Raw genomic sequence first — 14,445 nt, forward strand, 5'->3', positions numbered from 1 at the left:
TGTTGTTGTTGTTATTATCATTATTATTATTATTATATTTGGTATTAAGAAAAATGTTCTGGCGACAGATGGGCGGCTTTCTATGATGCATCAAATACAAAGAGACAGCTTTCTATGAGTTATGTGAAAAACACAACCCATTACTCACACAACACATTGCTCTTTGATCATGTTTTTTTTTTTTTTTTTTTGAGATGTCATGAGATGTCCAAGCTTTTGATGATTCTCCCAAGTAATTGTTATACTTGTAATTGTTATCTTTCTCTTCTTTTTTTTTCATTTTTTTTTTTTCATTTTGATATGTTGTCAACAATTCGAAATAAAGAGAAGGCACTGTGGTTTTGATCAGGATGAATACCGGGAACATGAGGCGGATCTTTCTTTGAGTGAAGGGAGTGGCATAACAAGTACGACAAGTTCACCACACCTTGAGGCTCGGTAATTCAACTCCTGCTCCCAGCGCAGCAGCACTGACTAAGCGACAGCACATGAACTTTTTTAGATACAAATAAGATAAGATTATAATGGATAAAGAAGGGCAGAAGGACAAAGATCAGGAGAATGACCCGGAGAACGGACTAGCATGGCTCCTACGGAGGAACAGCACCGACGATGAGACACCTATGCCCATGGACACAAATATCCTACAACAAAGGTAACTGGTCTGACAGGAACTTGTGATTTAGATTCGGCTGTTCACTGTAAACACCACTGGATAACGAGAAGTAAATAGAATGGTACTGGAAGTGATTCATAAAAGTTTGCATGAACACTTGCACTTTACATCAGGACAGCTGTGGCAGAAAAGGACCTAAACATGTGAACGCTGTGTTGAATCACCATGGAAACCAGCCAGGGAAGTTGAACCTGTGGCTTTTTGTCTAGGTATCAAAGCTGGTGATGAAGAGCAAATTACATTATGTTTATGGTTCTTTCAGAGCTATTAAGTGGACTTTAAAGGCCCTGTACCTGATTTATTTTGCTACTATGTGCTTTTTTTATTTTTATTTTTTGCAGTTTTCTTGTAAAAGTATATTGTGAAAAGTTGCATTTGTGGAGGTAAAAGGGTGCATCTAGTTACTAATGATAGCTTTTAAGAGAGTCATCCTTAGCATTTCCTCGTCATCATTACACCCTCCCTTTTTCATTGTAAATAATCACTCGCCCAATTATAACAATGCAGAGAACAGTTGGCCTATTGATGATTGTGAATGATAATTAACGGACTTTACTGGTAGTAAGAGCTTTCGTGATCATGACATGATTTGTAGCACACTAGTCAGTGCATACATCAAGCCTTAAACACTTTCCCACACTGTGAAACAGTGTTATGAGCAACACAAAGCTAGTCCATTAGTCAAGTTCTTCTTCTTTGTGTGGCTGAGGAAAGAGGATGCAAATAGTACTGATTTACATTTAGGAGCTGTATGGAAACCAGCAATGACGCAGACATCAAAACAGTGAGACAAAAACAACTGGAACGTCCAAACAAGACGTCCACAGTGAAGATACTTGACATGACCTTCCAGTGGAAAATGCAACATGTCGTTGTCCGAGTTCAACTTGCAGTTGTTAGGATTGATGTGTACAGAATATTAACCAGAAAAATGACTCTTAATTTCTGATACACATTCTTTTGTTTTCAGTGCGTATTTGGATGGAGCAGATAGTAAATGTCTATCAGAGTTTACCAGAGCGCGCGTTTTTGCTGCTGCCTCACATGGCAATTGCTCCCAGCTCAGTGGTTTACTGGAATATCTAACGGCCAAAAAACTGCGCCTCACCAGCCCAGAGTTCACAGGCCAGTACAAAAGCTTCATGACACACATTCTGATCTATTAAATAACATTGTATATTTATACAATGTTTAGATGAGTCCAATGGGAAAACGGCACTACTGAAGGCTGTATTGAACCTAAAAGATGACAGAAATGAGACAATTCCAGTGCTCCTGGACATAGCTGAGAAAACTGGAGACTTGCAGCAGTTGATCAATGCCTCCTACACAGACTCTTGTTACAAAGGTGAACCCTTCAATGCAATTTATACTATACGATATGATATGAGCAAGTATTCATATTCTAATATGTGATTGGCACACAGGACAGACTGCTCTGCATGTGGCCATTGAGAGGAGGAGCTTGGACCATGTGAAGCTGCTGGTCCAGAAAGGAGCAAATGTACAAGCCAAAGCCAATGGGAAGTTCTTTCAGCTGAAGGAAGCATTTGGATTTTACTTTGGTAAGTTCAAAGATCTGTTCAATTGTTGATGCTTTGTTCCAGGACTAAAACAATCCTTGCTACAGGGGAGCTTCCTCTGTCTCTGGCGGCCTGCACCAACCAGCCTGACGTGGTGTCCTACCTCCTGGACAATCCCCACAGAACAGCTGAGGTGACGGACAGAGACTCGGAGGGGAACACTGTCCTGCACGCGCTGTTGGTGATCGCTGACGACAGTCCTGAGAACACGGACATGATCGCAGTCATGTATGACAAGATTCTGACAGAGCACCACAAGCTGCATCGTGACTGCACCGTGCGGCTGGAGGACATCAAGAACAACCAGGGCCTCACGCCTCTCAAGTTAGCTGCCAAGCTGGGCAGGATAGGGGTCGGTACAACGGCAGAGTACAGTGGTTCTGGGCTCTGGAGTCTTGTCTGATGTGTGCTCTGTGATTGACAGCTGTTGAAGCACATGCTTTATCGAGAGTTTTTCGACAAAGAGTCGCGACCTCTGTCCAGGAAGTTTACTGAATGGGTGTATGGACCAGTCCACTCCTCACTGTACGACACCAGCTCCATAGACACTGATGAAGACAACTCTGTTCTTTCGATCATTGTGTTTGGCAGTCAAATCCCTGTGAGAATTTCAGATTACATTGCATGACAAGCATGTGTACACATATTTATTCAAAATGAACAAATGAAAAAGTACTATAGTGAAATGACCACTCTATGGATTCTTTTATTATTCTGAAAAATGCTCTTTTCCCAGAACCGCACTAAGATGCTGCAGCTGGAGCCTTTACGCAGTCTTCTGAGGGATAAGTGGGAGCGCTTTGCTTCCAAACTTTTTCTTTTAAACTTCCTGATCTACATGACTTATTTGTCCATCATCACCGCTGTGGCCATCAACAGAAAGGAAGGAAAGGTAAGACATCCAAGTCATAGCACATAAAATAAGAGGTTTCAGCTCTGATGTCTGTTTGACCTGCAGCCCCCGTTCCCTATTGAAGATGTCCCTGATGACTATCTGCGCAGCGCAGGGCAGGTCATCAGTGTTCTGGGGGCTCTCTGGTTCTTTTACAAATCAGTGAGTATCACCTGTTAACCAACAGAAAACGATGCAAGAACTCCAGCATAAAATATCTAGCGGTTGCTTTTAGACAGGTTTTGTGCAAGTGTATAACATGTCCCTCTAAATCCACAGGTGGTCATTTTCAGGAGAAAACCTCCAAAGTTCAACAGTCTCTACACGGATGGATTTAGTGATATTCTCTTGTAGGTGCCTCGGTTGTGGGTTGCTATGTGTGTGATCGTCGCTGATATTGGGCTGAATGTGTGCTCTGTCCAGTTTCATCCAGGCCACTCTGCTGCTGTTCTGTGTTCCATTGTATGTGTGTGGACTCAGGGAGTATGTAGGACTTCAGGTCATCTCGCTGGCTCTGTCCTGGATCAACGTTCTGTACTACAGCCGAGGAATCAAACAACTAGGTATATACAACGTGATGATGCAGAGGGTGAGTTGCACCATGCCAGAGGAGAAAGGCTTAGCTTTTGCCAGAACTCTAAACCTCTTTGTCTTTTATAGATGATCCTCAAAGATATCATGCAATTTCTGTGTGTTTATGTCGTCTTTCTCTTTGGATTCTCTGCCGGTTAGTGTTTCAATTAATTATACCCAATGATATTATGTATATCACTGTGAAAAATTAGGTTAAATTGCTGAGCCGGCTTTGATTTTGGATGCTTCAAATAGAGGAATTCTTATTAATACTGGAAGGAAACAATGAGTCAGGGACAAAGAGCATCTTCCATATTACTGACGACAAACTGCGGCAGATCAAACCTTCTCCACAGAGTGAGCCTAGTCTCTCACTGTAGCAAAGTCTAACACTACCAACAATAACAACCGCAAACACATTTAGTGAGCAACAGAGCCCTGCCACTAGTAGTACCACACTTTCCCTTTTATTCGCCTACTTGTTTGAATGCATAGTTAGCACAGGCTAGTGCAGCTCGCAAGCACAGCGGCTCACAGTGTAAACAAGTGCTTGTTTCGGGTTTACTGAGCGTTATGGCCTTCCTCCACTTTATTGCATTATAGATACTGTCTTTATGGACTTTCAAAGCCCATAAATGATCAGTGGACCCGCGGAAGAGAATCTTATTTGTATAGCTTATCACATGAGTCCTGTCACATGTCCCCAATAGCACAAGGGAAGGAGATTTTTTTTATTTACTTCATAGTCGGTGGTGGTTAGCTACTTATGAAGCCACACTTTCCCCTGGATAAACTGACAGAAGTGCGGCTGCACACATGTACGCTAACCCCATGACTTCCACTAACCACTCACTCATACCCTTTTCATTTTCGGAGATGTGACAGGAAGAAGTGTCATCAATGATTTGCTAACGTACCATTAGCTGAAATTAAACCTTGTGTTTCTTGTTTTGTTTTCTTAATAAATACCTACCCTTTTTTAAAGACATCTCGTTTTCCCCTCTGTTTCCCTTCTGTATAGCGCTTATGTCTCTTATAAAGGATGTTCCTCCAGACCAAAATAACCAGACATTAAGCGACCTGGAGACCATTCAGGACGTGCAGGACCTCTGTGAAAAACCGTCATACAACGACGTGCGCTTCACCATCCTGGAGTTGTTCAAGTTCACCATTGGGATGGGAGACCTACAGTTCACTGACCACGTCCAGTACAAAGAAGTCTTCTACATCCTGCTCATCCTCTACATCGTGCTCACCTACATCCTGATGCTTAACATGCTCATAGCTATAATGGGCAACACAGTGGAGAGGATCTCCCATGAGAGCGAGAAAATCTGGAACCTGCAGGTCAGTCACAACAGCTTTTATTTCCTGTACATCAGTTTATACAAATACTCTGCTACTTTCCTCAAACATTACTCACCTTCCACTGTATCTCTTGTAGACTAGAGTTACAAATACTAGACTACAGTCTACAAATACGGCCTAATTTGTCTGTGATTTGTTAAAGCATCTTATACATTTATAGGGGGATTTTCTCAAAGTTTATCGCATTGTAAGTCTGGTTAGGATTAGGAGAAGGCGAAGGGTTAAGGTTTGATTTAGGAGAAGGGTGAGGTAAAATATGTATTCATCATTATAAGATTACGTGACAATAATAGAAACTAAAAAGAATTCCATGCAAATGTATCTGCCAACGCCTCTCTGTTATGATCAGGTAGGACAAAACATTTATAAAAGGACACGGACAAGGGATAAGCGTTTACCATTAAAGACCTATATATTTTTAGATGTTGCATGTAGCTTTTCTGTTAGAGTCTGTTATTTAAAGATGTTGGAGCGAAGGAATCACAAAAAACCCTTACCACCCCGTGCCCAAAGTAAAGGTTGGATCTGGTGAGCCGGCCAAACGGGAACAAAATGTGGGCCAACCCTGTACAGGGCTGTAGAAGCCGCTGCCCACACTGCGCTAAGAATAGGTAAAAAAGAAACTTAAACCCAACCCAAACAAAACCGAAGACAGGACAGCCGGTTCCACCAGGCCAAAACAGAACGAAAAAGCTAAGGCTAAGAGAGAAGCTACGGCAGCAGGGCAGGCTGTGACATGCTGCCAGGCCTGTCTGCACGTCAGCTGTCTGGAGCGCACCGGTACGGCGCCGAGGAGCTGAGAGAGAGAGAGAGAGAGAGAGCCTATCCAAGACTATCAAAAATAGGACACTAAAAATCCCCAAATACTTCAAAAACTAAGGGAAAAATATATCTACAAAACTAATAACACAATACTTGAAAAAGTGGCAAAAACAGACCAAGAGAAAACATAAGCAAAAATAACTCTCTACCAGCTACCTCACAAGCTCACACCTTTTCATATAAAAACCTCCCATAATGAATTGTCTGGCACAGACTCCCAACTGTAGTAGAGAGTAGCCTGGGACCTCTTCAATTAATTTCTCTCAAGGGTAGAGCAAAAATATGTGGGGAAAAACTATCAGGCAAGCAACTAATTGCAATGCTAAATTAAAACATTATGTAATCAAATTCCCATCTTTGCAACAATAAGCAAACACAAACAAATTACCAGTCATTTTTAACAGAATTAAGAAGAGAAATTAACAATCATCTTGATTGTTTTGAATAGGGGGTCTTAGTTAATTAGGTTGTCCGCTTCGATGGAGCGCGTCACACAAACACATGAAGCATTCACAAAGTATGAGTCACGGCAAACATATAAACATCATTTGCTTGGTTCCTGTTGAGTGGCAGTTTCAGTGCAGGGCAGGGCAGATAGGGTTGCTCTAAAAAAGAACTTGCTTTTTGGCTGTTCCAGATCGTACTCGTGTTCCTAAAATGTAAGCAGCGACATTTTTGACATGAAAAGCACAAAAAAATGATCTTTCCTAAGACACTTTTAGTTTTTTTCTAGCTGTGGGATGGAATGACTTTTAATTTGTCCTTCAGTATGCTATAAAAAGAGTTGTTTGGGGAAAAAGACATTACAGTGAAAGTATTGCTCCCTGAAAGCTGTGAAACAGGTTTATCAATCAAGTTCTTTTGTATTTCTCAATGATACAACATGAGCTTCCTCACAGAGTGGCACTAAACATTACAACAGTGAAACAATAACCAATGCAATGTCTAAGCAAATGTAGTGTACAATTCTCCTACATGGAAAAACTCTAAAACAAATCGACGAATTGAGATGTTCGAAGGTGTTAGGAAAGTTAGCATGTATTGTTAGCTGTAGTCCAAAATCCTACCTGACTCTTTCATTATTTGTAAACAAACAAATAATCAGATTGGGCCTCCTAACATGAATGGAAGATCTGTCTATGTTATCTGCCTTTAAATGTTTTCATTATGCATCTTTTCCAGAGGTCTCATACAATTCTGGACATGGAGAGGACTTTACCAAAGTGTATATTAGATAAACTGTACTCTGGAAAAAAGACTGTTAGCTTCAAGCATCTTCAGGACAAACGTCGCAAATTCCTAAGGTAAAATATATTATGTTCTCTTCTCCCTTTTTTCATGATATTTGTACATTGAAGATGAACAGTTTCGGTGTGAACTCTTGTTGTTTCAGAGTGGAGGAGACAAACTGGACTCAGTGGCGTTCAGAAATCGATCGAGAGGAGGATCCTGAAGTTGACTTCCTCAGCCTGCAGGCCGCAAGCGCAGACAGTAAGAAAAGTTAACCTACTTGAAAGTTAACCTACTGTATCTGAAGTCTAAAACATGCTGATCTCATTTGGTTTCTTCTGAAGAGCAACACTTGTGGGTGGGCACACATACAGCCTCACGCTCCTCTTTTATGTTCCAGGGAGCAGATGGCACCTTCAGCCGCTCATGGACCGGATCCGAGCCAGAAGCCAGCCACAGACGATTCAACCATGACACTGTTCGATTTTCATGATGCTGTTGAAGATGTTACAGTGTTAACCTCTTAAACCTCTGCCTTAGCCTTCAGCTTTACCCAAATCCATAAGCTTGCAGCCTATAGGCCTAACTAACACCTACAAGGTTATTTTTCCTCCCGTTGTAGCTGCGTTGTCATCACTTTTTGTCACCTTTTTCATGGCTTTTTTGTCACGTTTTTTTGTTGCTCTTCTGCTATGTTTTCATCACATCTTTGTCACTTCTCTGATGCTCTTTTGTGTCTTTTTTGTCATATTTTTGTCACTTTTTCCATTGCTTTTTCGTCACGCGTTTGTTGCTATTTTGACACTTCATTCAAGAAGCTTTTAGATTTGGGTAAAGGTGGGGGTTAAGAGGTTACAACGCACACAGCACACAGTTTATTACCAATTTGTAAATAAGAAGAATGATGGGACGTAGTCTTCAGACTTGAGGTTAAATTTATATTTTTGTAGTTGCTCAGTCAATTTGGGAAAATCTCCATTCACCGATTCAACATACCCCCAGCGTGATTATGTGCCCCCTCACATCCGGTCTCAGATTTAGGACAGAAAGAGGCATCGAGGAGCATCCGGCTGTTGAATAAACTCCACTACATCAGCACTTGGTGTTGGATCACATGTAAATATCCTTTTTTTTTTTTTTACCTTTTTGTAGCTTTTTAATGATGTAATTTTGAACCTACAGTATGTGCCATAGTTTTGTCTGTAGTCTTGTCTATTGTCTAATGTAGTGTTGATCTCTTTTAATGCTCTCAGTACAAAACAAATCCCCCCTTGGGGCAATAAAGTCTTGTATTTATTCATAATAGATTGTTTTACTCTTTACAGAATTAGGAAATATTACAATTCCTCTTTTTGTAGGGGATTGATTGGATTTATTTTCCTCATTACCAACATATTTTATTTGATCAATTTGCTTTGATAACATTTATCAATCCTTGGCGCGATCAACTATAACTCTGGAGAAGCATGCATGACATGGCATCTCTGACTAATCTAACCAAACCACAACCTGTTTTTTTTTTTTTGAGATATCCAAGGGTGTACCTCAGGATGCTGTTTACTCCCCTTTCTATTTGCATCATAAGTGCATTAAGTATGATAAATATATTAATCCAAAGCAGGATCCTGTTGTGTAAATCTGTTTGGATTTGATCCATAATAGTGAATAATAAAGCATCCGGTAAACAAGAGGTGGGTGGGAGGGAAGGAGGAGTGTCACCAGGGCAACCAGCTGTAACAGTACACCTGGTGAGGTGTTGGCTAAACAGTGCAGCCGTGTGACCCTGAAAGAGTCTTTAGTTCTGAGAATATGGAGAATTGCCGGTCTTTGGAGGTGACTGCGGAGTGTGAGGAGAGACACAGTCTGGACTGGCTTCTGGGAGTGGACCCTCCCAACACGCTGCCTATGGACACCATCGTTTCTGTAAACAGGTGCGTGAGCGATGACCTCACCGGGGACTCGGGCTACCTGTTGATTTCTTTGCTTTTACCCGTCAAACCTTGGAGATAGTCATTCAACAAAAACAAAATTAAAAAACTAAAAAAAAATCTGATATGCAGACTCTTGTCAAACCAATACTTAGCTTTATCTTGGCTTTTAAAGTAATTTAACTCACATTTTGGCTATGATTTTATCCCTAGTGTCTGTCCACAGTCAAATGGCAAATATATAGTATTATTCAGACAGCTGTTGTTTTCAGAAGTGATGCAGCGCTGTTCAGCAGAGAGTTGGTGTTTAGTGCAGTGAGTCACGGTGATGCCTCACAGCTCCGAGGGCTCCTGGAGTTTCTGACAATCAACAACAAACGGCTCACCAGCACGGAGTTCACAGGCCAGTGCAAAACACAACATACACACACATACATACATATCATGGTCTGTCAAACGCTCGATCTGCAAAACATCTCTTGAAATTAAAATCTTCAATATTTTCCTAGCCTTTTTCTAAACTGAGATATTTGTTTTGTCTTCTATGCAGATGGTCACCAACTTTCTCTGTTTTTTCTTTCTCCTGATTTTCCTCAGACTGTAGCAAATAGTCACAACTTTTAAAATCTAGTCTTGTTGTCACTAGAATCCAATGGGAAAACTGCACTGCTGAAGGCTTTGTTGAACCTAAAAGAAGATAAAAATGAGACCATTGAAGTGCTCCTGGACATAGCAGAGAAAACTGGAGATTTACGACAGTTGATCAATGCATCCTACATAGATGCCTACTATGATGGCAAGTGAGAATTCAGAATGCACATTATATCCACATTGGTAAGACTGTATGCACACGCTCCCAACCCAGCCGTGGTGATGTTGCCTGCGTGGATGTCTGCTCATGCCACAGTTTTCATTGGTCTCGAATTTTGTGATTTATGCAACAGGACAGACTGCTCTGCATGTGGCCATTGAGAGGAGGAGCTTGGACCATGTGAAGCTGCTGGTCCAGAAAGGAGCAAATGTACAAGCCAAAGCCAATGGGAAGTTCTTTCAGCTGAAGGAAGCATTTGGATTTTACTTTGGTAAGTTCAAAGATCTGTTCAATTGTTGATGCTTTTGTTCCAGGACTAAAACAATCCTTGCTACAGGGGAGCTTCCTCTGTCTCTGGCGGCCTGCACCAACCAGCCTGACGTGGTGTCCTACCTCCTGGACAATCCCCACAGAACAGCTGAGGTGACGGACAGAGACTCGGAGGGGAACACTGTCCTGCACGCGCTGGTGGTGATCGCTGACGACAGTCCTGAGAACACGGACATGATCGCAGTCATGTATGACAAGATTCTGACAGAGCACCACAAGCTGCATCGTGACTGCACCGTGCGGCTGGAGGACATCAAGAACAACCAGGGCCTCACGCCTCTCAAGTTAGCTGCCAAGCTGGGCAGGATAGGGGTCGGTACAACGGCAGAGTACAGTGGTGCTGGGCTCTGGAGTCTTGTCTGATGTGTGCTCTGTGATTGACAGCTGTTGAAGCACATGCTTCATCGAGAGTTTTTGGACAAAGAGTCACGCCCTCTGTCCAGGAAGTTTACTGAATGGGTGTATGGACCAGTCCACTCGTCACTGTACGACACCAGCTCCATAGACACTGATGAAGACAACTCTGTTCTTTCGATCATTGTGTTTGGCAGTCAAATCCCTGTGAGAATTGAATTAATACATCACAATTAATTCTGTGTGGGTTCAAATTCATCTATGTACACAAGCCTTAAGTGTAGCAGCAATTTTTAATTGTTCTTAAAACAATGTTTCTTAAATCATTGTGGAATATGCTCTTTCCCTAGAATCGCACTGAGATGCTGCAGCTGGAGCCTTTGCGCAGTCTTCTGAAGGATAAGTGGGAGCGCTTTGCTTCCAAACTTTTTCTTTTTAACTTCCTGATCTACATGGCTTACCTGTCCATCTTCACTGCCGTGGCCGTCAACAGAAAGGAAGGAAAGGTAGGTCATTGCACATAAAGTAACAAAGCAAAACATTTTGATGTCTGTTTGACCGGCAGCCCCCGTTCCCCATCGAGGATGTTCCTGATGACTATCTGCGCAGCACAGGACAGGTCATCAGTGTTCTGGGGGCTCTCTGGTTCTTTTACAAAGCGGTGAGTAAAGGCATTTCTCTTCTGGTAACTGAGGCTGGTCATTGACACAAAGGAAAGATGTCCCTCTGAATTCACAGGTGGTCATCTTCAGGAGAAACCCACCAAAGTTCAACAGTCTCTACACGGATGGATTCTGTGATATTCTCTTGTAGGTGACACTAGGTTCTTGGTTGCTTTGTGTACAGTGGTCAGTGACATTGGCTACTCTCCAGTTTCATCCAGGCCACTCTGCTGCTGCTCTGTGTTCCACTGTATGTGTGTGGACTCAGGGAGTATGTGGGACTTCAGGTCATCTCCCTGGCTCTGGCCTGGGTCAACGTGCTGTACTACACCAGAGGAACCAAACAACTGGGCATTTATAGTGTGATGATGCAGAGGGTGAGTTGCACCACTCCAGAGGAACAATACACAACCAGACGCCTCGCTGTCTGGGTACATCAAATAAATTCAATTTCTTCCCAGAGCAGAGCGAAAAATGGTGGACTAAATCAATAAGACAAGCAAAAACTCTATTACAACACCAAATGAAAATGTTAAGTCACTTAAATCCATGTCATTGTTGCCACACAAACAAACAAGTGCAGTGTGAGATATTCTAAGCACAATGAGCAGTAAATATACTCTATAAATATGAATAAAATAATAGTTTTCAATAAGGATCAATCTAGCTAATTATGCTTCTTTGACATTATTCTTTGATTTAGAATAATGCATGATTCATTTCTCTGGCCCCCGGCTTTATGGAGAGAAATCCCTTCTGATTGTGCCAGGCTCATAAAACTCAACTTTTGACACAAATCTAATCTAGTCTTTGTCTTTGTAGATGATCCTCAGAGACATTCTACACTTTCTGTGTGTTTATGCCGTCTTTCTCTTTGGCTTCTCAGCTGGTAAGTATATTTTTGACCTGATTCCACCATATTACTGCACTGCAAGCCAAAGATGAACATCTGACTGTTAAGTTACAGTGTTGCAAACACATTAGATAGGGATAGATAGATAGATAGATATAAAAGATGACAGATTTTTTGAAAATATGGATGTGTAAAAAATATACTTGATCTTTTCAATCTAACCATTCATCAGTCCAAACAGTCCTCTTGACACTGTGCCCACGGTCATTTGCACAGACCGTACAGAGCTAAGATAAGATAAGATTTTATTAAGCGCACAATGGAGAAATTCACTGTGAGCTTGGCAGCCGTTAGCATAGAGTACTTCTTCTTTTAGCCACTTGTTTCCCCTTTTTGGCTTGGCATTACCAAGTTACTGACAGAACTCCATCAGATCCCTGGCTTATTGAGGTGTTGTTACACCACACTCAGGTGTTGTTCTGTGTTTGGATTGGCACTAAGATCCTTATACACTACAAAAAGTAAATATCAAGCATTGGCTTAAATGACTTGTATCTTGTTTTGAGGGGTTTTCACCTTTTTCCTGATCTGACCAAGATTATTTTGCTAGCTTGAGGACATTTCAGACTGGTTCTATGGTAAATCGCTCTTGAAATACGAAAGTGAAACTGCCAATGGGACAAGACCATTTTTCTTACCCCATTGGCAGAGAAACTTACTTGAAACAAAGGCGAAATGTATTGAAACGAGTCAGAAACCTCTCAGAACATGTGAAATAATCTAGGTCAAACTTTAGCCCAACTTAATCTTAACTAGTCAAAACAACTAAAAATTTGATTATTATGCTCAAACTGAGACATCTAAACTAATCTAGTAAATTACTTTTTGCAGTGTATATTGTGGAAAACCCTCCTTGACAAGATTTACTGAATAAATGAAACAAAACAACTTTCAGTATGGCATTTGCAATGATTCAACCAAAATATAGCATTGTTTTATGTTTTCCATGGTTTAGGAAGTTTAAAATTTTGATTTATTTTGACTTACTCTAGTTCTCTGATAGAACTCCTTCTAACAACTGTATGTATGACACGTGTGTCAAAGATAGTTTTAGTATAGTTATTTGACTTGCCAGATGCTCCACCATGTTCCCTTTCTTTCACAGCTGTTGTCTCTCTGATCGATGAGAGCTACACTGATCACAAAGAGCCCTCTAGCCGTTCCAAGGCTTTTGGCCGGCGAGTCTCTCCAGAGATGATTCTTTGTGAAAAACCATCATATGATGACTTCGGCTACACCGTCTTGGAGCTTTTTAAGTTCACTATTGGGATGGGAGACCTGGAGTTTACTGACCACGTCCAGTACAAAGAAGTCTTTTACATCCTGCTCATCCTCTACATTGTGCTCACCTACATCCTGCTGCTCAACATGCTCATAGCTATAATGGGCAACACAGTGGAGAGGATCTCCAATGAGAGCGAGAACATCTGGAACCTGCAGGTGCACACTTTTACAAAAATGAATACATTTTCAGAATTATTGCAGTAACAGAAATGATTGTCCCTGAACATGTAAACAGTTACGCATCTGCTTTGTATATTGTCAAACATCCTCAGAGATCTCTCACCATTTTGGACCTGGAGAGTTCTCTGCCGCTGTGGCTAAAGGAGAGGCTTTATACAGGACGGTCCAAAATCATCATCAAACGAGACAAAAAGGGGGAGCAGAGCCAAAGACTGTTGCGGTATAGGAGTCTTAACAGTCATGCTTCAGTCATGTCCATTACAGATTATGGACACAGTTGTGGCATGAACTAAATGCAACTTTAAAAAAAGCGATTGACTTTGATATTTGACTTGTGGCTGTAAATGTTTTGATTTTCAGGGTGGAGGAAGTGAACTGGACAAAGTGGCGCTCCGATCTCTATGTGTTTCAGCAGGAAGACCCAGGGAACCATTTGTCAGCGGCTGAGGATCGGTCCAAAGGTTTGTAAATGACTTACCAGATCGATATTGTGATAGATCAGGGGACACATTTCTGACTTCTGTAAGTATGTATTCCCATAGGAGCCCGATGGAACTTCAAACCATTTACTGAACGTATTTGGAGAAGAAATCTCCATTCAGAAGAGAGCAGTGTCCCCTAAGCTCTTACTGTGGACCACTCTAGCCCCGCCCATCCCCACCCCGCTGTTTATTTTTATTTTTTTCAGGTTCTCGAATGTGATGATGTCACAGGACCCAGTGGAGGACAGGAGCCAGTTTTTCCTATTGACTGCATTACTCTTTCACAAGTTGTATATCTAAGAAGAGAATTTATCAATAACAAAAATGATCATTAATATCAGTCACTGGGTCCATGAT

General features: G+C 41.6%; 1 protein-coding gene and 1 pseudogene across 2 annotated transcripts; both read left to right on the forward strand.

Annotated features, from left to right (window-relative positions):
* The first annotated feature begins 475 nt into the window (after positions 1-475).
* Positions 476-14,258, forward strand: LOC306977179 (transient receptor potential cation channel subfamily V member 1-like; annotated as a pseudogene). The gene is made up of 15 exons (XR_013794312.1): positions 476-655; positions 1,647-1,805; positions 9,719-9,868; positions 10,017-10,154; positions 10,221-10,525; positions 10,598-10,774; positions 10,918-11,073; positions 11,133-11,228; positions 11,306-11,376; positions 11,441-11,606; positions 12,052-12,118; positions 13,248-13,582; positions 13,699-13,826; positions 13,967-14,067; positions 14,149-14,258. The product of XR_013794312.1 is annotated as a transient receptor potential cation channel subfamily V member 1-like (transcript).
* LOC306969670 (transient receptor potential cation channel subfamily V member 1-like) lies at positions 1,868-7,276 on the forward strand (the record flags this gene model as incomplete). The annotated part of the gene is made up of 12 exons (XM_079565364.1): positions 1,868-2,024; positions 2,104-2,241; positions 2,307-2,611; positions 2,684-2,860; positions 2,996-3,151; positions 3,218-3,313; positions 3,431-3,501; positions 3,575-3,740; positions 3,812-3,878; positions 4,746-5,071; positions 7,097-7,218; positions 7,273-7,276. Coding segments are annotated over 12 exons (1,785 nt in total), but the record flags the coding sequence as incomplete, so codon positions are not given.
* Positions 14,259-14,445: the final 187 nt, after the last annotated feature.

Source organism: Gobius niger (assembly GCF_951799975.1).
Source record: "Gobius niger genome assembly, chromosome: 1".
NCBI lineage: Eukaryota > Metazoa > Chordata > Actinopteri > Gobiiformes > Gobiidae > Gobius > Gobius niger.